The 27,281-nt window shown below is 43.8% G+C and overlaps 2 protein-coding genes across 4 annotated transcripts in view; one reads left to right on the top strand and one right to left on the bottom strand.

Annotated features, from left to right (window-relative positions):
• LOC130205519 (growth hormone-regulated TBC protein 1-A-like) overlaps positions 1-27,281 on the bottom strand; it is a 158,349-nt gene that overhangs the window by 96,566 nt on the left and 34,502 nt on the right. The window lies entirely within an intron of this gene.
• st6gal2a (ST6 beta-galactosamide alpha-2,6-sialyltranferase 2a) overlaps positions 1-27,281 on the top strand; it is a 58,665-nt gene that overhangs the window by 11,128 nt on the left and 20,256 nt on the right. Inside the window, exons 2-4 of one of the 3 annotated variants that reach the window (XM_056432903.1) lie at positions 4,358-4,593; positions 23,129-23,186; positions 23,270-24,359. In XM_056432903.1, coding sequence (XP_056288878.1) covers positions 23,366-24,359 — 994 coding nt within the window. In that variant the 5' untranslated portion in view covers positions 4,358-4,593; positions 23,129-23,186; positions 23,270-23,365. Of the gene's footprint in view, positions 1-4,357; positions 4,618-16,803; positions 16,909-23,128; positions 23,187-23,269; positions 24,360-27,281 lie in introns of those variants that run through there. The other 2 variants (XM_056432895.1, XM_056432912.1) reach the window with 2 other exon arrangements.

The following is a 27,281-nucleotide window of genomic DNA, read 5'->3' as shown; positions in this document are numbered from 1 at the left end:
TGGCTAAAAGCATCAACACAATATTTTTTATGTCGTGTGTATATTACTTATTCCGTTATATTGACCTTGAACTTCTACGCCAGGTCTATTTTATTATTTTACAAAACAAACATAGCATTGTCATTGTGGCGATACATCGCAGCGTAGCCCCACGAATGGCTCTGTTGACGCTCAACACACAACAAGTTTCCACTTACATTTGTACGTAAAAAACTAAATTCCTTTGAAATAAATGTGTTCTAATGAGACGCAGAATGTGACAATTACGTCCTCGACAGAGCCAATGATCATTTGGCTCCACTTGCCTCTCCATCTCATCGGACCCATCAAATGGCCACAAGAGACGACTCTTTGCTCAGTCTGTTACGGGCTAAGTGACCACAGGCTGTCCTTTTACTGCACCCGCTGCTGTTGACCGATCTCACTGTCGTGTGTGAGGATTGAATGTTAAGCCGATGAGACGCTCTCGGAGGCCCTGTCCTTCAATCCGTTCGCCCCTTCCTCAAACACCTCCACCCGCATTTTGTTGACGCGCACCATCCCATTAAATCAGCGAGGCTTTCCGCGATGTGTCGACACGCATAAGTCCTATTTATCCATCTCGAGATATATAACGCGGGAAAACAGATGGCATGAAATGACCGGGACATTTTGAGGCTCGAAACGGCAGAGCGCATCAGCTTATCGCCATGGAAACCGTCACGCTCTCACAGGTTTCTAATGGCCACAATTAGTTGAGGGGAAGAGCTAAGTGGGGACGATCAGAGAGCCGGCCAGATGCTCCAGTGTGGTTTCAGTAGAGGGCTCCGACTGCTCTGATTCATCGACGTCGCACAGTTATGCGTCTCTGTGATGACTACGCAGGTGGTGATGATGAGGGCTGTGCAGGTGACTGTGCTTTGACATTAAAACAATGTAGGAAGCATCAGAGGGGATGGCAGCGCTGGCTTTACGAACCTTTTGTTGCTGGTCGGAATCCAGAGACATGTACCAATTGTTTTTCGCCGGGCCTTTTTTGTTTTTGTTTCTCTGAACTGCCTTCTATTGTAGGTATGACTCATACAAGCCCACTCCATAACACCGCTCCCTTTTAGACCCTTTTACAGGTGATAAAACGAATCAGCCGGTGATGGATTCTACGACCATTCATGGAGCTAAATATCAAGCAAGAGACATTACATTAGCTCCCTATTTCAGATTTACATAAGCTCCCTATTTCAGATTTACATGAGCTCCCTATTTCAGATTTACATGAGCTCCCTATTTCAGATTTACTTTAGCTCCCTATTTCAGATGGCAAAATTAATCTAGAAATGAAAGGCTGCTTGTTATGTCCTTCTGCCTGGAATACAATTATTATTATTAAACCTGTATTTAACCTGGTGAAACCCATTGAGATTAACAAATCTCTTTTTCGACGGTGATCTGAAATGTCCAATTGTTTGAAAAAATGACTTTACATTTCCAATTGTCCGTTGACTATTATTATGGCTTCACAACCAAGGGGTTAATTGGTATAGATCACAGTCATCAGTCATTTTCGAAAGGAAAGAAACGCTGCAGCTGGGCAGAAAAGAAAAACAAAATACACTCGGGCAAACACACACACACACACACGCTCCTCTTCTCATAACACACGTGCACACTTTCACCTCTTTCCTTCGTCGTGAGATTCCTTTTCTCGGTCGTCAACTACAAAGGCAGCTGTGTAATGAAGTTTGGCTGACTGACGCACACCTGGAGAAAGAAGATAAGCACCTGAGTCATGTGTTAGACAAAGAGCTGCTGACCTGCTGGGGAGCGGTTGGGACGACTGGAGGAGACACTCGGGTCTTCAGTGGCACACAGGTCTTAACATATTGCTCTGGGCCTGAAACACAATTCCCACAAGCTGCTCACGCTCTCCATATTTCAGTCACAGTCTCTGAGCACACCGGTGAGTTAGTGCGAGTCATCTGCCTCCAAATGCCCCACTATGGAGTTTCACTTTGAAAAGATCAGCATGTGTTTCATGGACCCGGTGCCTCTGGTTGCATTATGTTGTGTGCAGTTTGAGTTTGTGGGGAACATTTTAGGATCAAGTTTTCTACCGTTGTGCCTTATTCCCACTGCATGATTCGGCTCGATTGGACTCAACTCAATTCTTGGTTACAGGTAAGGTACCTCCTCGATGTTGACGGGTCTCTGAGCAGAACTGCCTTCACATGATCTTCAACAGGAAAATCTATTGGTTAACGTTGACGGTAGCTTGGCTATTTAAAAAGATTGAGTTTGTCTAGGATGTCCTGCAGGTGATGATTCTAGTGACAATTCTCTCTGACCAATCAGTGGTCTGCAATATATTTGATCGTAACCTGTTTGTTTATTGCTTTTTTATGATGTTTCTGTGATAAACTTTCTCTCCATTACTGAATGCTTGTTATATCTGGCCACAGGGACGACAGTTGAAATTTATCCTTAGCTAAGACTGACACATTTACCCCTGGGTTGATTGGTGTGTAGCCTACGGACCCTGTTCAAATAAATAAATAAATAAAATTAAATTAAACTCCATTTTTTATATCAGCTCATCTCGCTTGGAATCTCGACCGGGGTGGTACTTTAAAAAAGGTACCTGGTACTATCCAATACATTTGCAAGTGGAAAAACCAAAGCTTATGGTCATCTCTGTGGCTCATTAGTCCATGTGGGTCTCAGCGGTTAGAGAGAAAGCTTCTTCCGTACACACCGTGTTTACTTTCCAGTTGGTCTCAATTCACAGACAGCTGGTTACATCCCTTTGTGTTGTGATTCACTATTCATTGGCACATTTGTCTGTGCAGCAGTAATTGCAGAGTGCAGCAGCAGCAGCGTTTGCGTCTCATGGAGCACAAATTCATAAATGAATCTGGATGCCGGAGCCATTTGAACGTTTGACATTTACGGATGAGGTAATTAGGAGAGCAGCGCACCCACCCACAACCCATATGACACTGGTTGGTCTGTGCACAGCACAATAACACAAACGGCGTGTACTTTCTCTATATTACACACACATACATATATACATAAACACACACACATACACACACACTTAAAATCGGCAACAAAAATAACAAAAAGGACCAAAGGTCACGCTGCAATTACAAGATACAGCATATATTTAGTCGCAAATATTACATCTTCATCATCACATGGAGTTTGCTTACAGCATCTTGTTATCTTAGCTTTGCATAAGGACTTGGGAGAGCAGACCTGCTCCGTTCAAATGTAGGTAACACAACCCGCCTAACTTCACCTCGTACGCTCACTGAATAACACATTATATCGATTGTGATTATTCCATACAAAAACAACTGCCTCCATTTAAAATAAAGCATTTCCTGTAGGCTGACTGTAAATGCTCAGGTCAGTTGACTCAAAGCTCGGCAGAAAAGATTTTAACAAGACCAAAGGGACCATCCTACTCTACTTCTTGCCTCTCATCTTTGGCTCCCTGTCAGAGTTGAAAGGGAAAGCTTAATATTTGTTTATCAAGGACCACGAAGCCAAAAAAAGAAGAAGTGGCATAGCATTACATCATCCCGCTATAGACCCCTGAGGGCCTCCGAGGCGGTGTTACTGTTTGATGAGAGAGGTTTCAGTTTTATCAGTAGCTGCACCAATGTTACCAAACTCCCTCCCTCTGTGTGATGATCTCAACCCACTGACGACTTACAGTGGCAAACAACATTAAGCACGCTTTTCCTCGTTATTTTTAATGTCATCTGACTGGTTTCTTTTTCTTGAATGTTGGGATTTTGACAGTGGGTGTTGTGAGAGAAGGTTCAGATTCACTATTTGGTTCACCACTCTGGATTTGTTAAGCAGCCGCTCACAACCTGTGGGGGGAAATTTGCCCTATTTTTCTCATAGCTCACAATTTCTCCATATATATATATATGTATTTTTTATTAATTACTACAAAATGACAACAACAACAACATTAGTGTCAAAGCAACAATTTGCTCTTTCAGGATGCACTACATAGAGGATGGGAGCAGTTGCCAGGCAACCAACGGAGGCATCAGGAAGTCACTGCTCCCGGCAAAGTTAAGATAAGCTAAAATAAGTTGACTTATATTAACTGAGCAGACATGAGAGAACATGCTCTCACTATTATCATCTAACGCTAACTTCCCTTTCCCCCAAAATGTCATTTATCCTCTTTGAACTGCGCGGACCTGCTGGGAAGTTATAAAATTCATCATAAATATATCGTGTCCTTCCTCCTCCTCCTCCCCTCCCCCACCGCTTTCACGAAGGTATCACAATCAATATCAATATCCCGTTCCTCTCCTCCCTTCTTTGCTCCCTTTCCTCCTTTCCTTCCCTTCAGGCCAACACGCCACACAATCAGTGCTCGCTGGCTCCGCCCCCCTCGGTGGATGCGAGGAAGGGAGAAGAAGAAAAAAAAGGGCCATCAGCAGAGTGACAGACAACACAGCCTCTCCGCTGCGCGTAGTAGTGGAGCTCTTCTCTGCGAACGGAGGGACGGAGCCGAGTCGCATGCTCGCCGTGCGCCGAGGCGAACTGGAGCAACATGAACCTCCAGAACCGCGGCAGCATCATCCGGTGAGCACCGACTGGGTCTTTACGGTAAGGCTTTGTTCGCTTTTCTGCAGCGTTTCACCGTACAGATCTGCATCTGCTGCTTCAGCGCGTTTTGTGCAGGACACGGAGAGAGAGGGAGAGAGGGAGAGAGAGAGAGAGAGAGGGCTGCACAGGGGAGGGAGGATGTGCACGCGCGGTGTTTTGTGAAAAAAAAAGAAAAAAAAGATTCCATATTTTGGGGAGTCTCTGAGGTCGAACCTGGAGATGAGACATGGAGAAGACAAAAATCATTTTGCCCGCGTTATACTTTCACCCGGTGCTCCGCCGGGGATCATCGGAGGGAGAGAGAGGGAGCTCATTTACCAGGGAGCTCGTTGAGTCCCCCCCCCCCCCCCCCCAGCGCGCGCGGCTCTTCTTGGAGTTCACACGCTTAACAATTGGTTTTAATAAACACCAAGAGGGGACCCACATTGACATGTGTGTCATCTGGATGGTGGCATTGAGTCCCGTGAGGACACCGTGTGTGCTCGCAGCTCGCGCAGGCCCGCACGCTGCTCCGAGACCCGAGGAGAGGATGAAGGTTTATTGTTCCCTTGACACTTGGTTCTTGTTTAGCAGCTCACATGGTGGAAAGTCCATTAAAACAGGAAACCCAGGCCAAGACGAGAGCTCCAGGGGAGGCAATCTGAAAGTCACATTCATGATAACATTTAACGTGTGTGTGTGTGTGTGTGCGTGTGTGTGTCAGTGTGTGTCAATTTTAACCCACTGATTCCTGATACATGACATTGTTGTTTTAATGAGGGTATGTTGCATGTTCAGATCTGTGCCACTCTGTTGTCATGATGGAGATAATATCATGACGTTGTCTGAAGTTAATTTGAGGAACAGTGTTGAAATGCTTGTTCCACATGGCTGCACTCTCATATCCACAGCTGCACCTCCTCTGTGCTGTATGGAGCAGGTTGTTTGTTTGGAGCAAGTCCTGGAGTGACGCATCAGAACAAACAAACCTCCGCTTTCAGACCAAGTGCTTTAAATTTTCACAAAACCATAATGTAAATAAATCGCCTTCACATCACATGAGGCGAGTGAAGTCCTTTACATGTAGAGGGAAACGGACGGAAGTGTTGCAGGCTATTGTGTGGTTTTTCTGTGTGGGTTGGAGGTGTGTTTCTTTTTACGAAGTTCATGCCGTCTGATATTAACAGGAAAGTGGAGGTATAGCACTCTAAGCTGCCGAGACCTCTGAGTGGAGACACAACCTGTGATCACATCACCTTCGATAACGGGAGCAGAGATTGAAAGTAAACTTCTTAACAATTAGAAAACGCACCTACGTTCTCACTTCGCTGGAATCGGAGACACCAATCGGTCCTTTCATTTATTCCTGTGCTGCAAAAAAAAAGAAGCATTTCTCGCAGGTTATTGTGACATTGCATCAGAGAAGTGTCGTTTAGTTTGCATGAATGCATCCGTGTGTGTGTTTGTGCACTGTTTTTCAAAGATTTTGAGCGATTGTGACAAGGACACAATTTAACCGACTGAAAAGATACACGTTATATAAAACTAAAATTACATTATTTATCTTTTCTTTGCAGGGACTATTTATCATCGTAGGTGAACTGTATATGTCCCTCCCCACTCTCTTACAATGTGTTATGAATGTGATAATGTATATAGCCTCTGCACACCAATGTGTAAAAGAGTTGCGAGTCTCGGAACATCTGCGATATTGCTTTTACACAAAACTATGTAATTACTGCGAGGGTTGCTACACACTGGCGGGCACCTCTTTGTCTCTCCAGCTGCATATTTATTGTCTCAAACTGGGAGGCCTCTCCACGCGCGCAGACGGAGTTCAGGTGTGTGGGAGAGCGGCTTCCTTTTGTATGCACTAACATTGTGTCACTTTCCCTCCTACAATGACAAACCTCATTTATTTAACCGTGTTTTCCACAAAATGTATCAAATCGTAGATTTCACTTCACTTTCGAGTTACTGTAGTTGAGTTCAGCGGGTTGTGGTCTTCAGTATTATCCCATAAAGCCAGGAGATTCTCCAAAGACTTTTAGAAATGGGAGAAATGTTCAAGTTCTTGCATAAAAAAAAAAAGAAGAAGTAATTTGACTTTCATTCACAGAATATATTAATTAATAGTAAACGCACAAGTTAATTTCATCCGCTAACATGTTACCCAAGAAGCTCCCGTCTCCAGCCACAACATAGTGGTGATGACTTGCTGCTGTTCTAAAAATACCAATTGATGAAATGCATAATTGCTGTCGGTGATGACCCAGTAACAGAGGTAACTGGTTAGTGAGACATTGACTGCTCTGATTAGCATCGCGCCACAGGAAGTTGGTAAAAGGAAGGGAGCTATGAGTGCCGTGGAACACAAATCCCAGTGAGCTGTATGCATTTAACACTTTTGTTCTCATCTGGGTCGATCGATACCGAGCAAAGCAACACAAACATGACGGCATGTGCGCGTGTTTTCTGATAATGTGCTGGTGTTGGTGAGCGTGTGTGACTGACTGACCTCACGGCATTTTTTTTGGGGGGGGGGCGCAGTTGGGCGACGCGGTTTAAATAGCACCCAACAATGAGAAGAAAAGAGGTTTTGAGTAGAATATTGTCAAAAACAAAGCTTTATTTCAAGAACACACCGTGTTTAACACGGTCCAATAACAACTATCAACACACTGTAACTTTGGGCATGAGAGGTTCAGAGCAGCTTTAAGAAACATTGGGTTGGGTTTCAGAGGTTTGCAAAATAAAAGAGTTTCACCCTCACATGAAAGAGGTTCAGAGCAGAATAGAGTCAGAAAGAGATCACATGTTACATTGGGTGACAGAGCAGACCCACTACTGTAAAGACAAGTAGCCTCCTCTCTTTAAAGTGGGCAAACTTCTCAATAACTCTCTGGTTAAAGTCAATCATGTCTGTAACCAGCCTGTTTCCATTATCCTTGAGGGAATGTGTCTGTTTTTCCGAACTTCTTCGTTGTGTTTTCGATGCCAGTTCGGTCTCCTTCGGCTGCTCTGCAAACAGGGTTAGCTTCATGCTGTTAGCTAGTTAGCTTCATGCTGTTAGCTCGATAACTGCGGCAAGATTCGTGCTTTACACTTGTCTGAAGCTCTTTAGATCCCTCACCCCGTTGTAGTCCAGAGAGTTTCAGTCCCTTTGGAGCAACAGACAGGAGAAACTAAACAGCTCATTACTCACTGAGCACCAGCTGACAGCTCCGTTAGCAACCTGCTCCCGTAGCTCCGTGGAGCTCTCTGGCTGAGGGAACGATAAGGTCTCTGATCTGCCGAATAGTCCAGTCACGTGAAATAAAAAACGATGTCATTGGCCAATGAGCGCACATTTTTGCGCCCCAAGATTCACGTTTCATCCGCCAATGAGAAGCCGTCCTTGCCGAAACGACTGAAATATTTTCTCGATGCCGTACACACACGTTAGATCGCCTCGAAAAAGGGGAGGGGCTTCTCTCCGTGATAATGAGTGGCGATATATTATATTTTTTCACATTAACTTAAGTGGTTGTTGACAGGCTGACTGTCTCCCACAGACATTTAGCGCGTCAACACGGTATATTTACTATTTAAATGATTTGGCATATAATATTTTTTGACAGGATGTATTTTTTTTTCTTCTTCTTTTTTATAATCTAAAATTTTTAAGAGAGGCGGCGCCCTAGCGCCCCCTATGGACGAACCGCCACTGGTTGAAAGGAAGATGCACAACAGATTCCAGGACAGAAAAGGAAGGCGTTATACTTCAGGGACACATTTCTGAACCGTCCACTCTCGGACTGGAGAGGGATCCATACTCTCTCTCTCTGAAAGACGGATGTGTAACGGCTGTTCATCACGCCAGCAGCAGACTGACGCGTCTTTAAGTGTCATTAATTTCAACCACAAGATGAAATTAGAAACAAAAAAATGAGGCTAGAAACTGTCAATTTAAAATTAGAAGGTTTTAAATGCCTATTTAATATTGCTGGGGCTCATAACAATCACGTGTTTCTTTTGGCCACCTGGGTGCAGTTGATGTACGTTTTGAACACACTATTGACATATCATCTTTTAAGTTATCTAAATCTATTTTCACATCCTGCATTTACTGAGCAACATTATCATTTATTTTCTTACTGGTCAACTGATGAAAGGATATCATAATAATCACTCTCTCTTAGCTCTGTTTTTGGTCTCTAGTACCAACCATTGTAATATTTAACTGTCCGAAGCTAGTGTCCTTTTAAAAATCTGTTCCAAGCTGTACACTGTCAAGGAGTGGAAGGATTGCATGGGCAGGGGACTCTGGGAAGGTGGAGGTGTAATTTCAGATGACCGGAGCAGCAGTTATCTGAGCTCAGCCTTCATAAGCAGGAGCGCTGGAGTCATCAAGACCAGCTGTGCCCCTCACTCCTGTCTGAGAGTGTGTGAGCTCTCGGAGGACACGACTCTTTCATGAGAAACACATGGGCGTCCGGGCTTATTAGCCGTCTTCACGAGACTGTAAACTCCCTTCCAGGAGTTATTTCGGCTCTCGTTTCTCTGCGTTTAGATGTATGGCGCTCTACTCCTCATGTCAAGGCTGCTTAACGGGCAACATGGGGTGGTTTGAGCAGCTTATTGCGGCGAAGCTTTCGGAGTCGCTCTCTAAATCTGTGATAGGCTGCTAATCTCGGTCTGTGTTTAGAAGCAAGTGTCTAGAGTTCAGGCAGATTACAGAGAGGTTAAGCTGTCTGCACATGGCTGTAGATTAGTGGGCTTGTTCTCAAACATGATTTCTCCATAAATACAAATGTGTGTGGAGCCCGGATATGAATACATTTTGTCGACATCTTTTTTGAAGCACGAGCCTACGCGGTAACCTATAAAACATGCTCTTATTCTGTGTCTGGACCAGAGAGAGACATGTTACTGCTTTTAGCTCCGCAGCTGCTATACAGGCCTCATTTTCCAAACAAGCATGGGCATGCAGTTTGAACTCCTATGAATTTATTCCTACTTCAGTGAGGGTGACTCGTCATGCAGCCTAATGGTACGAGCATTATGTCCGTTTAGTCTCCACAAGAAGCCGAAAAGACAATGAATTCGGCTTTAAGTGGACTTCCTCTACTTTCTCACTTCAAAGGCCCGCCCTCTGTGGGCGTCGGGGCTCCCAGCTGTATTTATGAGACTTAATGTGAGGTGTAGAGCTGCATTTCCTTCGCAGGACCTTGCTGTTGGCTGGCTGTATTGAAGAGGGCTCTGTCTTGAGGAGTGCTGCGCCGTGTGATTTATCAGAATAGGATGTGCTGAGTAGGTCGGAATGATTCAACTCTTCCCGGCACCGTGATTTCGTCAGATGTCCTTTTTCTTTCTTAACCCTTGTGTTGCCTTAGGGTCATTTTGACCTGAATCAATATTACACCCTCCCCCCGCCTTTGGGTCATTTTGACCCGATTCAATGTTTCACCCTCCTGTTACCTTTATATTTACTAACATATTTTACCCTTTGGGTTCAATTTGACGCCAGCAATTAAAACCTCCAGAAAATTATTAGAATTAATATTGTTTTCCAAGTTTAAGTGTGAGGCACTTTATGTTTGTTTGTTGACTACCGAAAGAACACCGACATTAAACATTGAATGGGGTCAAATTAATCCTAAGGCGGGGGGAGGGTGTAATATTGATTCGGGTCAAAATGACCCTAAGGCAACACAAGGGTTAAGTGGAGGGCACTTTGTGACTTGTGAAGTGCTTTTACAATAAAACCAGCGTTGTTGGATTCACACTTCTAAGTCGGCCTCCTGTTTGCATTGAGCAGCCAGCGGTCGGCTGATTACTTTCTCACTGGGGAATGAGTCAGAGACACGTTTTCTCTCCAGGTCTGTGGAAGACTGCTATACATTTTTAAATTTTTTTTTAATGAAACGCGTCCCCTGCCCTTGTAATTACAAACGCACATGCACACTGCACTTGGCGCTCTGATGGAAGGAGAGGGGCTAATTGGTGGTGCAGAGAAGTTGTCCAGGTGTCAGCTCAGTATTATGGATGCTTGCTCTCTGCAGAACGAAGACTCGTTGTGTGCACATTAATGTACCAAGTAGACCCTGTTGCATCCTCTCCGTTTTTGTAGATCAAGTATGCAATTTGTACAGCAGATGGACTGTGACAGGTGTGTGTGTGTTTGTGAGAGAGACTTCCTTCTCCCTGCACTTCTTCGCCAATATTGGGTGTAGTCGCTTCTTTAGAGGAAGATTAATGAGGGTCCAAGCAAATTAAAAAATATTTGTAAAAATAGACATTTTCGCTGAGCTGATATAATCGGTGCTGCGGTTGTAGGAGGGAAGCAGGAGACGGGACGGACCCGATGTGCCTCAGCGGGATCAGTCTTTAATGGAGTTAGTACTTTCTGCTCTGACCTTGCTGGACCTGGTATTACAACCACATGAAGCCGAGCCTCATGGTTCTGCTCTCGTCAACAGAGAAAGATGAAGGATTTTTTGTGTGTGTGTGTATTTATCACCTGTACTTGTATACATATTATGTATGTAACGTATACATTTTCTCCTTTACCATGGAGGCAGAGCTGGCAAGGAGAGTTAAACGTTCTACTCGTGCTTTGTTTTAAGATGAGCCAGTGTACTCCTCTTGCAACTACCATACACCTAACAACAGATACACCTAACCAGAGACATATTTGCTTTAAGGAACATACTTAAAGCTGCCTTGATTAACATTTTTAAAAGGGATGCACCGATCTGATCGGCGCCGATCCATATCGGCCGATATTCCCATTATCGGTTTTGAACGGCGTTCTCAAAACGGCCGATCAGATGACGTAACATGTGCGGGAAAAACTATCAGAGACGTTTCAATCGCGGCGCATTGCAACGGAGACGATGCGCCCGGCGAGGGCCGCAGAGTGAGAGGTCCACGAGGGGATCCTCACCACCGAGCGGCGTCCCCGTCCCCCGAGTTGAATCTCACATGTCTGAGCCCCTATAGACTGATGCTCACGGTAAACACATTCGATCGGGAGCGCGCGAGGGTTTTGATAACGTTAGCGGAAGGATTTAAGTGACAACATCCGTTTTTGCTAAGTTAGCGGAAAGAACCACGTGAAACAACATCCGTTTTTCAAAATAAGATGTCGACAAATCATACAGGAACATATAAAAGTAAACAATGAACTGATTTTGTATCTTTATAGATCTTTTCTGAGATTTAGCTTAAATTATGCTAACATTAAAACATTTTTACTGTACCAAGGAATAGTTTATAAAAATAAGTCAGACTTTTGTATGTTAAGAAAAGTCCTGTATATAGATTTCCCCAAGAGTTCCAGGAAATGAATGATGCAGACGTGTTCCATACATATCTGAAATCCCCTACACTGGCAATCAAACAATTTTAATGTATCAATTAGGACATTTTTCAAAGTAAAAGTCCTAAATGTTTAAAGAAATCGGTAATTTCTTTAATGTTTGAGTTGCTTTATATATGTATTTCCTCATAGTCCTAGGCAATAATGCTACACAATAAATAGAATGCTTCAATCGACACCGTGATCGGTGATCGGTAATCGGTATTATCGGATCGGCAGATACTGATTTCAATGATCGGTGATCGGTGAAAGGCACCAAAAACCTGATCGGTGCATCTCTAATTTTTATATTAACAATAAAACTGAAATTATTTGCGTATTCCCTCTTGCCACTCATCTCATCTCGTACTAGCAGGCTGTGGTTTCCAGTGAAAACGCTTTGTTGAACTTACTCTACACTTTCTTGCACGGCACCAAAACCACAGACAAACACAGTTGGCAACTATAATTTGTCAGTAGTTTTAGCTCAGGAAGTTACATTTCACTGCCTGATGCGTTGAAGTTGTGGTGCTTGTCAATGCTCAGTTTGATGATCCAATAAACTGACGACATCATATATGACAACTTACATTTTTTCAAAGTAAACAAGCAAGAAGGAGTAAACACGTTTTTGTTTAGTCTTGAAAAGCACCGCCATAAAACTGGTGCAGAGCGACAGTCACGTCGACCTGCGTTACATTCAAGTCCCTGCGAGTTGATTTGGTATCTGAGCAAAACCTTAAAGTCAAGTGACCTGCTGTGCCTCCTGATTTGAAAAGCACTAAAACGTAACGTTTGCTTCATTGGACTTGTGACTAAAGTTTATGCGGTACTTTTAGATTTCCAAGCTGCTCTGTACTTAGCTGTGCAATGTGCATCAGTATGCGTGAGTGCAGCCATGCGCTTGCATGCGCTGGTGTATGTGATTGGCTGGAAGTTGGATGGCAGGAATGAGCTGTACTGCCTGCAGTGTGTCCTCAGCTCCACATGCCGGGTGCCAGTGGAGAGCAGCCAGTCGATCCACTGCTGGTACTAAGTCGCATTTCCACATAAAGACCGACGGGCATAGCCACCGCTTTGCAACTACACACATGTACGTTTCCTCCCATGGACAGAGATACAGCGCCGCATGCAATATTAATTTCTGTTCTTCGCGTGTGTATGGCATAACTTTGAAATGACTGACTTCAGAGCAAACGCACACAGACAGTCGGGTCGGTGGAGCCGTGCCTGCACTTACATCTGCATGCACGGCACAGCGCAGTTAAATGTAGGTCACGGAATAAGGCAGATGTGGGGGTAGGAAAGAAGGTGAGCAGGGGAAGTGGAAGTGAAGGGAGGAGGAAGCCTTTCATTATGTCCTAATGCTGGAGCAGCGGCAGGATTAGGCCCTCGGCAAGATGTATGAGGCGAGATTAACCCTGGAATTGAGCTTTTTAATTTGAAAGTGATAATTCTTCTTTCCAGAGAGAACAAGGGGATCGTATATGTCAATAAAGATCCTGTACATGTTATCAGACGCTGCTTTGTGCCTGGAAACTACGTTACAGATTTAGCCTCACGGGCAAACGCAAACAAGTGAAAGCCAGAGAAAGTTGAATGGAAGCGTTCTACCTGATTGTTCTATAAAGACAGCCGCTGAGCTTCGGCATCGTCCTGTTTTCAGTTGCTCACTTATGCAGGCTTAGGTAGCCATTTAGTCTACGGGATATTCTTAACAGCTGCACAATGGGGTTTCAAGATGTGATGAAGTGCAGCGGACCCTTCGGAGAGCTCGGACTCTGGCAGTATAATTACACGGGGCTAAGTCTGATGTCCTACTCGGTAATAACCTCATTGCCTCCTGAGGCTAAAGCAGGGTGGACCGGGAGCAGGGGGTTCATTAAGTGAGGAGAGAGAGAGGCTCTGTTCTTTCATTTAGTGCATTTAGTATATATGCCTCTTCTTTGTCACTAAACTTTCTCACTTCAGTCCAAGTCTTCAAGCGGCTTGGAATTTTTCCGTCTGATCTGCAAGCGTACACATTTATCTTTACATGACTTGAGAAAGCACAGCTGTGTGTGTGTGTGTGTGTGTGTTGCAGTGAAATATTATGCCTGGTATTGGCTGTGTCCGCCAGTTCATATTACATTAGCCCCTAAAAATGGCACAAGATCGAAGCCTCTATAAGTGCCTCTGCGTTAATGACCGTTTTATAACCGTGATTACATTTGTGAAAAATGATTTCTAGGATTAAATTGCAGGCAGCAATTAATTTTATCTGATGCAGCGCAAAGGTTTGAGGCTTATAGAACTAGCGCCAAGTCAAACTTGAGTGTATGAGTGATGATCAGATGATTAATTTGCATCGGTGTGATCGCAGCCTCCTACATGGCACTTGGAATGGTGAGATTAAACTCTTATTAGCTTCATCACAAGTGTACACCTTGCACTCGTGCCATGGCATTAATTCATCAATTCGTCTCTGCAAACAACGGCTACACAGCCTCCCTTGAAAATGTATTAAAACTCAGCAAAGTTAAACTTGGAATTTACTCATTCAAAGTGGAAAGGGTCGAATTTCACAAGTTTGCCGTGAACTCTGAAACGCAGAAGAAAGTTTGTGGATTGTTTGGAATCAAGCAGACCGAACGGTGCAGGTCGTCTTCGTTGTCGTCACTTCTTTACCTTTTTTTGCTGCTGAAACCCAATTTGACAGTTCAGACAGGGACAAGATAAGAGTTAAGGGCGCTTTGAACAATCCAGGTCGTACAAAGGTGGCATGAAGAGTTTCGATTGCCTCATCCTGACCGTCTCACAGTGAAGCACAGCTGTTAGCAGCTAGGTCAAGTCAACTACTTATTAACCGTGTCCCGTGATTGTAAGGTGAACTGTAAAAATATCACGTTGCAGAAGCGCGTGTTTTTATTCATTTGATTCACCAATGTTTAGCCAGAGGCCCAAGAGTTGGCACCCCGGCTTTTAAAGTGACACGGATGCAACGGACTGCAAGTATGAACGGGGTCTTGCGTTCTAGAGTATAATTTGGTTGCGGTAACCAAAAAAACACAACACTCAAATTCATAAAACTCTGGGCCCTAGTCGTGAAACTCCACACGCCCACCTCTATTTTATACTACAGTGTGTTTCTAAATGTCTCCCTATTGTAATACATTACAGAGATGCTTGAACTGCTGCAAGGTGAATATAATATTAAAGTAAAACGCCTTTATTTCTTTTCATGGTGAACAACTCTACTCTCGTGGGTTTAATATTTTATGAGGAACAAGTCCTCTGGTCAGTGTTTTATTTGAACGAAAGTGCACACTCTCTATTGCCTTCTAGCGTGCTGAATAGAGGACAACATGTTCTCGTTCAGAGCCGAATATCATATACAGGACTGTCTCAGAAAATTAGAATATTGTGATGAAGTTCTTTATTTTCTGTAATGCAATTAAAAAAACAAAAATGTCATGCATTCTGGATTCATTACAAATCAACTGAAATATTGCAAGCCTTTTATTCTTTTAATATTGCTGATTATGGTTTACAGCTTAAGAAAACTCTAAAATCCTATCTCATAAAATTTTAATATTTCCTCAGACCAAGTAAAAAAAAGATTTATAACAGCTGAGTGTTTGTCAAGGCTCAGGAAACCCTTGCAGGTGTTTCGAGTTAATTAGACAATTCAAGTGATTTGTTTAATACCCTACTAGTATACTTTTTCATGATATTCTAATATTTAGAGATAGGATATTTGAGTTTTCTTAAGCTGTAAGCCATAATCAGCAATATTAAAAGAATAAAAGGCTTGCAATATTTCAGTTGATTTGTAATGAATCCAGAATGCATGACATTTTTGTTTTTTTAATTGCATTGCAGAAAATAAAGAACTTCATCACAATATTCTAATTTTCTGAGACAGTCCTGTATATGTATATACTGTATGTTTGAATATATATATATAATTAATTAATTATATATAGATATATAATATAATTACTTATATATATGTGTATATATAATTAATTATATATATATATGTGTGTGTGTGTATACAGGGGTGCACATAACTGGTACGCAGGTACGCAACGCAAGCGCGAAGATAATCAACAATGCGTAATGCCACTTGTGTTACTTCGCGCCTTTGCGTACTTAACCGATCTGTTATTGATCCTCTCTACACAACAGCATGCCATTTCTGTCTCTACGTGTCGCGTTAACACTTCTCGGCTCTCCGTCTCGCACGCCGCAGAGCTCCGATGCCGGCGTGTGCGCGCACATCGGGACGGAGCAAAAAAAAAGTCACTTGCACAATTAATTATATATATCCACTGACTAATCGGACTCTACCCACTTGTACTACATTTTCTGAAGTGCTTAAATTCAGGGCTCATTGAGAACATCCGCCAACCACACAGCATTTCCTTTGTGTCTTCTGTAAACTTCATGGGGCATTTGCCAAGGGCACAACTTCTACTCCCGCATGCATAACATCTCCACCATTCAATTAAATTCAGTTTACTTTATATAGCCCAATATCACAAATTACAAATTTGACTCAGAGGGCTTTACCATCTGTACACATGACATAATAAACCTTCTGGAGAGCAACAGAGGAGGATCCCTTTCCAGGATGGACAGGTGCAATAGATGTCATGTGTACAGAAGGAATCATTACAGAGTTACAACACATTCACATGAGTGACAGAGTGTATGAATAGTTGGTAGCAGGCATGGACTACGATCCAGAAAAGGGGGGGGGGGGGCAGGGTGCATCACCATGGTTCCTCAGGCGCCCGTCCATAGTAAGTGGTGAACTGAATTTTCAGTGAGATGCTCTGCGGCTGTATTCCCTCCAGGGCTGTCCGAGTACCTCACTGGCAGCCAAGTCGTGGAGTTCAGTCACCTCCGGCGATGCCTGGACTGGACTGTCGACACATTGGGAATATTACAGCAGGGCATGCTGTAGGAATGTGCCTCCCTAAAAAGTAAATACGTCTAGAATGATAGTCTCTATATTTTGCTCCTCTGGTTCTATTGTGCTTTTATCTGTATTCGGCTACCCGGAAAAGACTTGTTCAAGAGTTGTTATAATATTTATACGTATTGGTAGCTCTTTAGCAAACATCTAACAAGTTTGAGACCGTCAACATTAGTGGATTTGAAAATAATTTAATCAATAGATCAAACGCAAGATGCTTTTTCTTATTAATGTAGTTTTACTTTTCAGGCAGCTAAATTAATTCCTGTACAAGAATATTTTTGGTATAATATTAATGTCTTACTAATCAAGAGCTACAGATTCAACAGATGTCTGCAGATTGTTAGTTAGTTTGTTAATTGACACAATTACAGTTGGACAGGAACATCTAGTCAAACTACATTTTCTTTTATATTCGTCTGTATTTCTGAGGCAGTATTTCATCTATTTTCTTGCTCCTCTATTTTATGTCACCGATAGTCAAAATCATATTTTGGTCGCGTACACACATTTTTATAAACTCTTCCAAAGATCAATTTAAGGTGGAATTAATCTTCCTTGCGTACTAGCACTAATCCAACTTTTTCCACCAGAGAATGATTTCGGCTGAGCATTTCAGCTTCCACCATTATTGTCCAAAAATAAGTTGACATAAAAGGTTTCTTTACTACAGAATAGTAGTCGGAGAGTGTTGAGAGACATCGTAGAGTGGGTTAGTAAACAGAGAACCAACATGGCCCGTCTAAGACATTCTCAAATGTTACTTTTGTCAAAAATAGGAGTAAAAGTGCGGAAAATGACAGATAAGAACATTCATTAAAAATGTTGGTAAAAGTAATGACACCTTTAGTAGTCCAGGCTGCACCTTGGTTATCCTATGAATGTTGTGTACGTGCAATGTCAAACTTTGCTTCCTCAATACTGTGGAAATAAATGCTGCATTATTATCATTCTCTCACATCATTGCATCCATATCGCTATGACCTCTGGGTAATCTTCCAAACATCCGGCCTGTGTGGAAGTCGGCCTGGGGCCCTTTGCAAACTTGATGAATTGTGGATCTGGGCCGCACAAGGCACTCATGGGCACTCGTGGTCTTCCCTGGCATGCGTCTGACAAGTCCACACGTCTGCATTTCGGACATTTGCATTGGGCCTGTGTGTTTCCGTCGATGCCCTGTTTTTATCCGACAGTTGAGGAGATGTCCCAGTTATGTTCGTCATGCAGGGTGACGCGGGCCTGCAGGACACAATTAAATTCAGAGGCAGACGTCCAACACTTGTAAAGTCGCTCCAGAAAGCTTCCTTTTGTAAACAGCTGTACAAACACTTTATAGAGACCGTCCTCCACCGTGACGGTAAAGCACGAGGTGGCAGAAGGTTTACCACCTGGATAAGGAGCCACTTATTTACGAATGGCGTGTAATTGGAGCACTTTTTTTATGAGTCTGTATTGACTAAGAAATGGTTGTTGGTTTTGTGCGGGGCTGTTTCTTGGTTCAGAGCATTTACTTCCTGGAGTCTTTTCATCACCGTGTGGTTGCCAGGCAACCAACGGAGACTACCAGACGAGAACTCTTCTGGTACACAACCCCCTTCAAACGCTCAACATGTTGGCTTCACACGTACTGATTTGAGATCAAACGTGTTAATTGATCAACTTAAACATTTTCTTACACCAGGCTAGCCGTTCCCCTCTGTTTTTAGTCTTAATGCTAAGCTAAGCTAACCAGCTGCTGGCTCCAGCTTAAGGAGAGCGGTGTCCATTAATTCTCGACAAGAAGGTGAATATGTGTATTCCAAAGATTTGCTGTTATTGCTGAATATTTCTATGTTTTGGACTGTTGGAAAACACAAATAAATCGAGTGTGTCGCTTTAAGAAATTATATGGGCCTTTTTAAACTATTTTCTGACACTAACAGTGTAAGACACTCTGAACAATAAATCAATTTATCGATGAACATTTATAATCAGAGGTTTTGCAGACGATTAGAAGGATAAATAGTCACAATGTTGCTGCATTCAGGTCCTGTGGGAACAACGGATGTCCATCTTCTGTCATTGTTAAAGCAATAACAGTGACTAAACTAAACTCGGCTTAACAAATGTGAGGATTTTCTCCTTTTCTTTGTGATATATCGTTGTATAGTGATTGTCTTTGGGCTTTTGGAGAGTTAAGGATGTAACCTTGGCCTAAGTGAAGTTGTGATGGGAGGATTTGACCCTACGGAGCACGATTCCTCTGTTCAACATTCATCCGCTAATTTTTTCTATTTTCTCCTCTCATCCCACCACATAATTACCCTCCTGAGGGCAAATGAGCCGCACACACTTGACAGATCTCCTCTTCCATGTAGAAAAAAGCTTCCCCTCTCCATTCCTCTATATATTTCTACATTGGATCTTGCATCTCTACGAGATCTATATTTAATGTGCCATCAGGCTCCTTTGTTCATCGCTGTCTCCTGCTCACGAAAAGTCATTTAGTCGTCCTTTGCTGCCAGTGGCTCATTTCCATGTTTCCCGTTTTGTACTGTTTCTTTGTGTCGCCCTCACAAGCCTGGCTCTGTCCTCCACCCCCGCCTCTCCATCTGTGCCACTCATTTATGTTGTTTCACCGCAGTATCTGAAGCACCATCCTGATTGCTGCCAGGTGAGGCAAACTAGCTGCGCATCCACATTGCATGCGCGACATGCCTAAACGCAAACGCACACAAAAACCTTTTCACAGTGGGCCTCTGTTGAGCATTGGTGCAAATATTGGCCATTTTGTTAGTTGACAACATTGTCATTGGGCAGCTGGGTGATTTCGCTGCTTGTTTTCTTCTGAGTTATTTGTGTGCGCTTGTTGGGCCTGCTGTTATTTCCAGGTCTTAAATGGCATATTTTCCACTTGGTAACCTTTGACCCCAGCCAGGTAGACATGTTGAAACTGCTCCGCAGGGGATTACTGTCTGACTGAGTCGTCCCCCACCTGTCAATGGCTTTAAAGCCGTAGGCGGAACACGCTGCAAGTATTCAGACGTTTGCGTGTGTTTGTGCAGATGTGTGTTTGTCGGAGTAACCGCATCGCGTCTTTGCCGTTATTTTCTTTCTCCCATACTGTCTCTTCCCCCTCTGGCCCAGTTGCTCCCTGCTGTTTCCCCCTGCTTGACCAGGGTCAATGGATGAGCTTTGGCCTCTTGTGTGTCTGAGGGACGGGGAGGGGGGGGGGGGCTGGATGTCTGGGAACATGGGGAGGGGGGACCGCAGATTGCTTGTGCAGTGCTCAGCAGGATCCAGCAGCTCGAGAGGCAGGAAGCTGTACAGTAATTAGGACTAGAGGAGGCTTAACAGCGTTTTCCTCCCTGCAGCCTCGGCCCTGCCGCTCTCTGCTCCCACATGAAGAGACCAGAACTCATAATTACGTGTATTTGAGAGGATTGTGGTCCCTCAGATGTAGGGATGGGTATCGTTTGGGTTTTTTCCAATACCGGTGCTAAACCGGTACTTTTAAAACGATACCGGTGCCTAAACGGTGCCTGAACCGATACTTCTTTTTTTTAAACGCGCAATGAGGACATTAAAAACCTCTTTGGCCATATTCCCTGTAGAAGCCGTTATCATGGAGCACCGACACACAACGGATATCAGACTGTTAACATACACAAGATATGTTCTCCATTATGTGATGTGATATGTATCGTCATGTGCAGCCCTTATAGGGTTAATGCTGTCACTGTTTTGATGGGCAAAGAGAACAACCAATCAGAGGTACTGAAGATGACACGTGACAAATAAAGTTTTGCTTCTGACAGCGAGAGTTACACTGAAACAAAGTGATGCCCCACGGTCTTTATTCCTCCGTCATTATATTCCCGGTAACACCGGGTATACAGCCGGGACCGCTGGACACCAACACATCTGCTAGCAGACTGTCACGCTCGTAGCTACGAGCTAGCGCTAGCTACGAGCTAGCGCTAGCTACGAGCTAGCTTAAGCATGGTTATAATGGCTAATTTATTATTTCTTGGCCTACTTTTATGAATGCAAGACTTGCAATCAACGTTACGGTACTAATCTGAGTTCAGGCTGCTCGTCATAATCGGTCTCCACGTGTTCAGGGGGACCGGTGACGGTCTCCCCATCGCGCCCAGCCTGACGCTGGTGTGCTCGACACGGGCTCACGCAGTCACACACGGCCAGGGTTGCCAGGTCTGTGTGACAAAACCAGCTCAAAAACCAGCCCAATATCAGAACTCAAAATATGCCCGTGCCAAACCATATACACTGCTTTTAAAGTCCATGTCCAGTACCGCTGCTAACCATGTTGGTGTCCTAAGCATAACTCCTTCATGATGGGGGGGCAGGGGGGGGCGCCGGCACCGGAGCTCTGCGGCGCGCGCGAGACCGAGATCGGAGTCGTGTTAACGCGACACGTAGAGACAGAATGACATGCTGCTGTAGAGACGACCAACAACCGACGGATTGGAAGCTCATTCTGCACATGCGTTAAATGCGTTAAAAAAATTAACTAATTAATCCTGTAATTTTATCATAACGCGTTATTTTTCACAGCACTAATATATATATATATATGGTTCTTTGAAATAAGTTTTTTTGAGAAATCATAGGTTAGGGCACTTATAAGCTAGATAGCTTCAGCCTCGACCCTTTCGGTCAGCCACTTTCTTCTTTTGTTGAATTCTGATTGTTGTATATTTTGCTGATCGAAATAAACTAAACTAAAATAAACTAAACTAAGGGGTTAAAAGGGCCCCATTTGTGAATCCCACAGAACCAAACCCACCCCGGGATGGGGTGTAGGAGTAATCACACGAGGTGATTCTCGCCAAACCGTCCCACCCCGTTGGGGAGGTAGGCAATTCATAATCATACTCGCCTATGAATCGCTCCTCCCGTGTAGGCGATTCTGAACCGCCTATCGCCCACCGCTCCTGTGAGATTCACAAATCCCTGCTGCTTTGCTGGAAATCACTTCTACTTACAGACTCTGGTTCGGGACTCCGTGACGTCACTAGCACCAAAGTGCTTAGATGTCACGTGACAATGTTTCCATGGTGACGGACAAGGTCGCGGAGATCGAAGGCACTGCGCGGATGTGTCGGCGTGTACGTGCTGATCTGGAGTCAAGTTTGGTTGGATTTGTGTAGAAATACATTATTTCATTTAAAATATGGATTTTTATTTAAAGATAATGTAATTTGCATGCAAAATAGGTCTACCCGAACCAGCGGACACAACATTCAACCCGCGGCAACACTTCAAAAGTAGCACAATTCCGCGGGAAAACCGCGGACCTGGCAACACTGCACACGGCGCAGCCTCCGCTGTCAAAGTTAAATGATAGGCTATCGTAACCTGCTGACAGGGCGGAGTCACCAGAGAAGTTCACAACAATAGTTTTTTTCAATTTTAATCGGCTCAGGCACCGGAAAGAAGCACCGAAATGTGCGTTGCGTTTCGGTCCGGGTAATACCGGTTGTATTGGAACCGGTACCACATATAATATTTTAATTGTACATCTATTGAAAAAAAGGAACAATTCCGTGCCTAATTTTAAAAATAGTTTTGTGCTTTGTGCTGTTGATTGAAAAATCAAGTTAAGACCTAAACTTGGCTACTTGGAAACTGTAAAAGGTATCTTTCACTGTTTCATTGTAAAAAAGAAAGAAGAAAAAGCAGTTAGTTCTATCCTTCATCTTCAGCTAATGTCAGAAAAACTTTCATTTCTAATTTAATTTTTTTTGGATACAATTAGGCTTGTTACGCCTCAGGACATATCACACCGCAAAAGCCTTCGTAGATATACATGAGTGAAGTAATTGTTTTACCGTTAATCTTATACCAGTGATAATAAAGTAAAACAAAGTTATAATAATATAAAAAATGTCTCCATGGGAAAAATGAGTGGTGATGTGTGAGAAAGAACCTCTACACTGCACGTTAGGGAAACCCTGTTTTTATAAATGTAGGGCGATAAAAAGGATTAATTTGGGTGATACTAAGTCAGACAGTCTATTTCTCATGGTGAAAACAAGAAGATTTAATTAAGAAAGCTGTAACTTGATGTCAGTTAATGGATGGTCTTAAATAAAACCTCCTTTTTTGTTAAGAGTCGAAAGTTATGGCCAGCATGAGGTATTTTCCTGTGGTGTGAGCAGTGTTTTTTTCTTCTCTTTTTTTCATACACAACCTCATGTATGCACTCCTCTCCTCTCCTTTAGGGTCCTGTCATATCCTGGAGGACACATGGTCATGAAGAAATAGAAGCATCAGTTGAGGGTGAGTGTCTCAAACTTCTGCTCTACTCCATATTTTCCTGATCTCCCATGAGCCGTTTCATTCTGAGCTTTCTTCTTTTACAGGCCCTTCAGCTGACCTGCGCTAAGTCCTGGCCGCGGGGCTTTGTTGTTGTTGTTGTTGTTGTTGGCGGTCCGGCTGAACAGGCGTGTATGTGAGTAATGAAGTCCAGTATGAGGCAGTGGCGGAGGATAGTGCTGGTGGGAATGCTGGCCTGGGTTCTCCTCTTCCTCGGCCTCTTCTCTTACTTCCTGGACGCTCGCGTGAACGAGCCGCTGACATCCGTCGGCTCTTTACTCTCCCAGCACCCGGACACCCGGCGGCTTACCTCCATACAGGCCTCCCACCAACAGCATGCCCGACCTGAACTGGCTTCCACCTTGACTACAACCTACCCCAGAGACGAGCCGGAGCCCTCTGCCGGCTCCACGACCCCAGAGCTCAGCCCGGGTGTGAGCCACAGCCCGAACAGTGCTCCCGACGCCGTTTATGGCAGCCGTGAGACCAGCCACCAGGACTACCTGGACCCACAGAGCCTGGCTGCCTGGTCGTCCTTTGGAACAGAAAATGTGGGTTCTCACTCCAACCCTTCAGTCCAGAGTCGTGAGAGAACTTCCCACATAGAGTACCAGAACCACATCAGCAACACACGCTACCACGGTGGTGAGGAAGAAGATGAGAGGGGCAATGGAGAAGAAGAAGAAGAAATCGAAGAAGAGCAAGTACTAGGAAACAGAATAAGGACTGCAGCGGGCAGGAGGGTCGGTAGTGATCTGGAGGAATATCACTTCTCCAAGTCGCCCTCTGTCGTGCAGCGGTTGTGGCGGGGTCGCGTGTCCGCCGGCATGCTGAGTCTTCGACTGCAGGGCGCCATGAAGGACTACGTCAGCGCCAACAAACACCACGTTCTCTACACCGGGGATCGCAGGGCCGCCCAGAGTGCCAAGGAGGTGCTGTGTCAAATGAAAGCCCAGGCCCGGCTCATGACGGTGGACGGGTCGGAGCAGCCCTTTTCCTCACTCGGTTGGGCTCGTCTCGTGCCGCCTCGGCCCCTTAATCGCCTGCATGGCCGGCCGGACCAGAGCAGCTTCAAGACCTGCGCCGTGGTCACGTCGGCCGGCGCCATCCTGCGCTCGGGACTGGGGAAAGAGATCGGTGAGTGGTGAGAGTGGAGGCAACGAAGGGGCCACAGGGTTTCTCTTTGTTAGATGAGGACTACGGTGTTTTTTAGAAGAAGAAAAAAGCACTTGGTTTATGTTTGTAAAAAGTAAGGTATGTTCACAAATACATTAAATACATTAGTTTTTTCATCGGTAACAAAATGTCACAACTATAAAAAAAAGAAGTAATATCCATGGTGTTGACAAAAGAAAAGATAAGGTATGACAAACAAAAGATATGAGATGAAAGACCAGGATTTTTTTAGTAATATGCTGTTTGTGCTCCGATAGGCTGCGATGTCATAGCAGCCCATATTTAACCCCGAGAGCGCCGGACAGAACCAACGGCAGCATACTGATGACTGGTGTCGGTTAAGCCTTTCCTAAAATATGTGTTCCTCTCACCAACGTAAATACATTTTCATCCACCTGCTTTTGTGGGCATTTTCATTTTCAAGTGTTTTCACATGAGTGGACATGCCAGAAATTTAAAATGGAACGTTTGTAATGCTCGCCGAGATGGGAAAAGTTAGTGAGTCGATAAAATAACAAATGTGACACAGTACACCGGAAAAAGGCTCGGCGAATTAATCGTCGCATACATGATGCACATGAAAGAGGCCACTGGAGTTTCCGCTCTGCTAGAGAGAAGGAAAATCAAATAAAGTGAATCAGTGAACCGTTGGCGAGGCTCAATTTGGTTGAGTTTGCACTAAAATAGCATGTGAACTTGACTAATATCACTTAATGAAACACCATTTGGTCACTGTAACAAACAAGGTTAATCTTCTTTTTATTCATATCTATATAAAGATATCTACATCCACACACGACAAATGAAATGCTGAATTTTAAAGGTCGACCTGCACCGATAATCCTGCAACAATTCTATGTGATTGTCATTTGTTGATTAACTTGTCAAGCTGATCATGAACAGGCTTGAGCTTGTGCCGAGTAGGGTATAAGTCGTTGTGTTTGAATGCGTGTGTGTGCTCTTGGTTTAGAGACTTTGGCAGCTATTTGGTAAGTGGGGAGAGTGTGAACTCGGAAACAGATGGCTCACAAGAAAGAAAAAAACGGAAGCAGAACCCCCCTCTGGTAACTAATCAGGCTCCTTCACATAACGTATAGCTCCCTTGCATTTTCTTGTGGATACATCTGCTCAAAGCAAGCAAAAGCTTTAATATTATGAGCTTCGAGCTTTACGCCTTATATTTCTATATTTACATAGTGCCTCTGTATACTGAGAGCGCTCTATAGACACGAGCTGCCCCAGATAGTGTTGCCCCAGAAAGAGAAGCAGGGCAAACTCCGACCACTGAACATCCGACGCAGGCGAGTGATGCAAGTCCACATCTGCACCTGACCCCGCGGTCACAGTGTGGTGCCGTGTCGGCTGCCTTCACTTGTTGAATGAAACATTTTCCGTTACTAACTAAATATGAACATTATACGTTCAGATTTTCTGCAAAGTTCGGATATACAGACTCCTAACATGCATTCAAGTAGGCCTACAGATAAAATATGACCATAGCAAACATTACACTATGACGTTCCCATTCCTTTGTGATTACTGCTCGTTAGCTCTTACCTCGCTAAAATACAACCATGACCATAGCAAACATAAAATACGATGCCGGCTATCGCAAACATTACATTAAGACATTCCCAAATTCCTTTGTGATTACTGTTGTTTGGATTATTGATAAATATGGAGGTGTTTTTTGATATTTCATATTTCTGTTTTCGTGCTGGAGGAAGAAGAACATTTGACTGAGTTGTATTCCTTATTTTTAGAAGCAAAGAAAAGAGGCAGTCTTCAGTTTTGGGCAGGAGGCCTCGCTCTTAAACTCTGCAGGCGCTGTGTAATCTGTGTTGATGTGTCATCATCCCTCCATGTTGGTTGTTGGTTGATGTCCAATAATGTGACCCGTATACACATGCTCATAACCAAAGGAAGTGGATGTGTCTTTCCACTACCACACCTGCTTCATTGTTTATTTTCTATTTTGAACAGGCCTTGTAATAATCGATTTGAATCTTCAAGCCACCAGAGTCATTGTGAGAATATAGGAAAGTCGTCACAGAAACAAATGTAATTCATAACCGTTCATCCTCTTGAGGCCAAACAAATACATCTTCATATCAGGTTATTGGTTCAGCGTGTCATCATCACGGCACCTGGGTTCTAAAGAAAAGAGATTTTGCTTGTCGGGGGACGTAATGACTTGACGAGTGAGATAAATGTTCTAGGGCTGATTAATTATTGAACAGTGTTGAAAAAGCTTGACTTTATTCCATCAATTCTCAGGCTCGGCTTCAACAGGAAATCAAAGCGCATTCATCCCTGTCTGTCTGCGTCTTCTCGCCGTGCTGTCCTTCCCAGAAGGCTGCACTGCATCAAAACCTACACTCTGCAGCTGTGAATTGTGAAAAATAGCCAAATATGAATGTGGCAGTTATACTTTTTTCCTGTGCCATTTGCAGGCAGATTGAGATTTAGATGATCAGGTTGCTCTCGGTGGCAAAAGAGAACAAGAGTTCAACCTGTGAGAGCTTTGAAACGGAGGCTGTGGTTAGTTTATATTACTGTGACGTGTGTGTGACGTGTTGCTGCCATCGTGTGGTGAACAGAGTAAACTGCATCCCCAGAGCACATGGGTTGGAGAAGATGATAAATGCTTTACAGCATCATTACATGAGAATATTATTATTTTTGTGAAGTTTATTGTGTTTTTAAAAAGAGCGAGAGTTTTCACTGGTCATTTTTGAGATCATAGTTTATGGTGCTGATGAGGAAATGTAGGTAACACTCGTTCAACATATTCCACGCCGGGCTCTCGGGCACATAATGGGTTAACAGGTTTGTAATCTAATTGGAACAAGGCCATTTAATACCTTATTAAAAGTCAGCAGT

Source organism: Pseudoliparis swirei, chromosome 2 (assembly GCF_029220125.1).
Source record: "Pseudoliparis swirei isolate HS2019 ecotype Mariana Trench chromosome 2, NWPU_hadal_v1, whole genome shotgun sequence".
In the NCBI taxonomy this organism is placed as follows: Eukaryota; Metazoa; Chordata; class Actinopteri; order Perciformes; family Liparidae; genus Pseudoliparis; species Pseudoliparis swirei.
The sequence above is the reverse complement of the archived record's forward strand: the minus strand, read 5'-3'. Positions and strand labels throughout refer to the sequence as shown.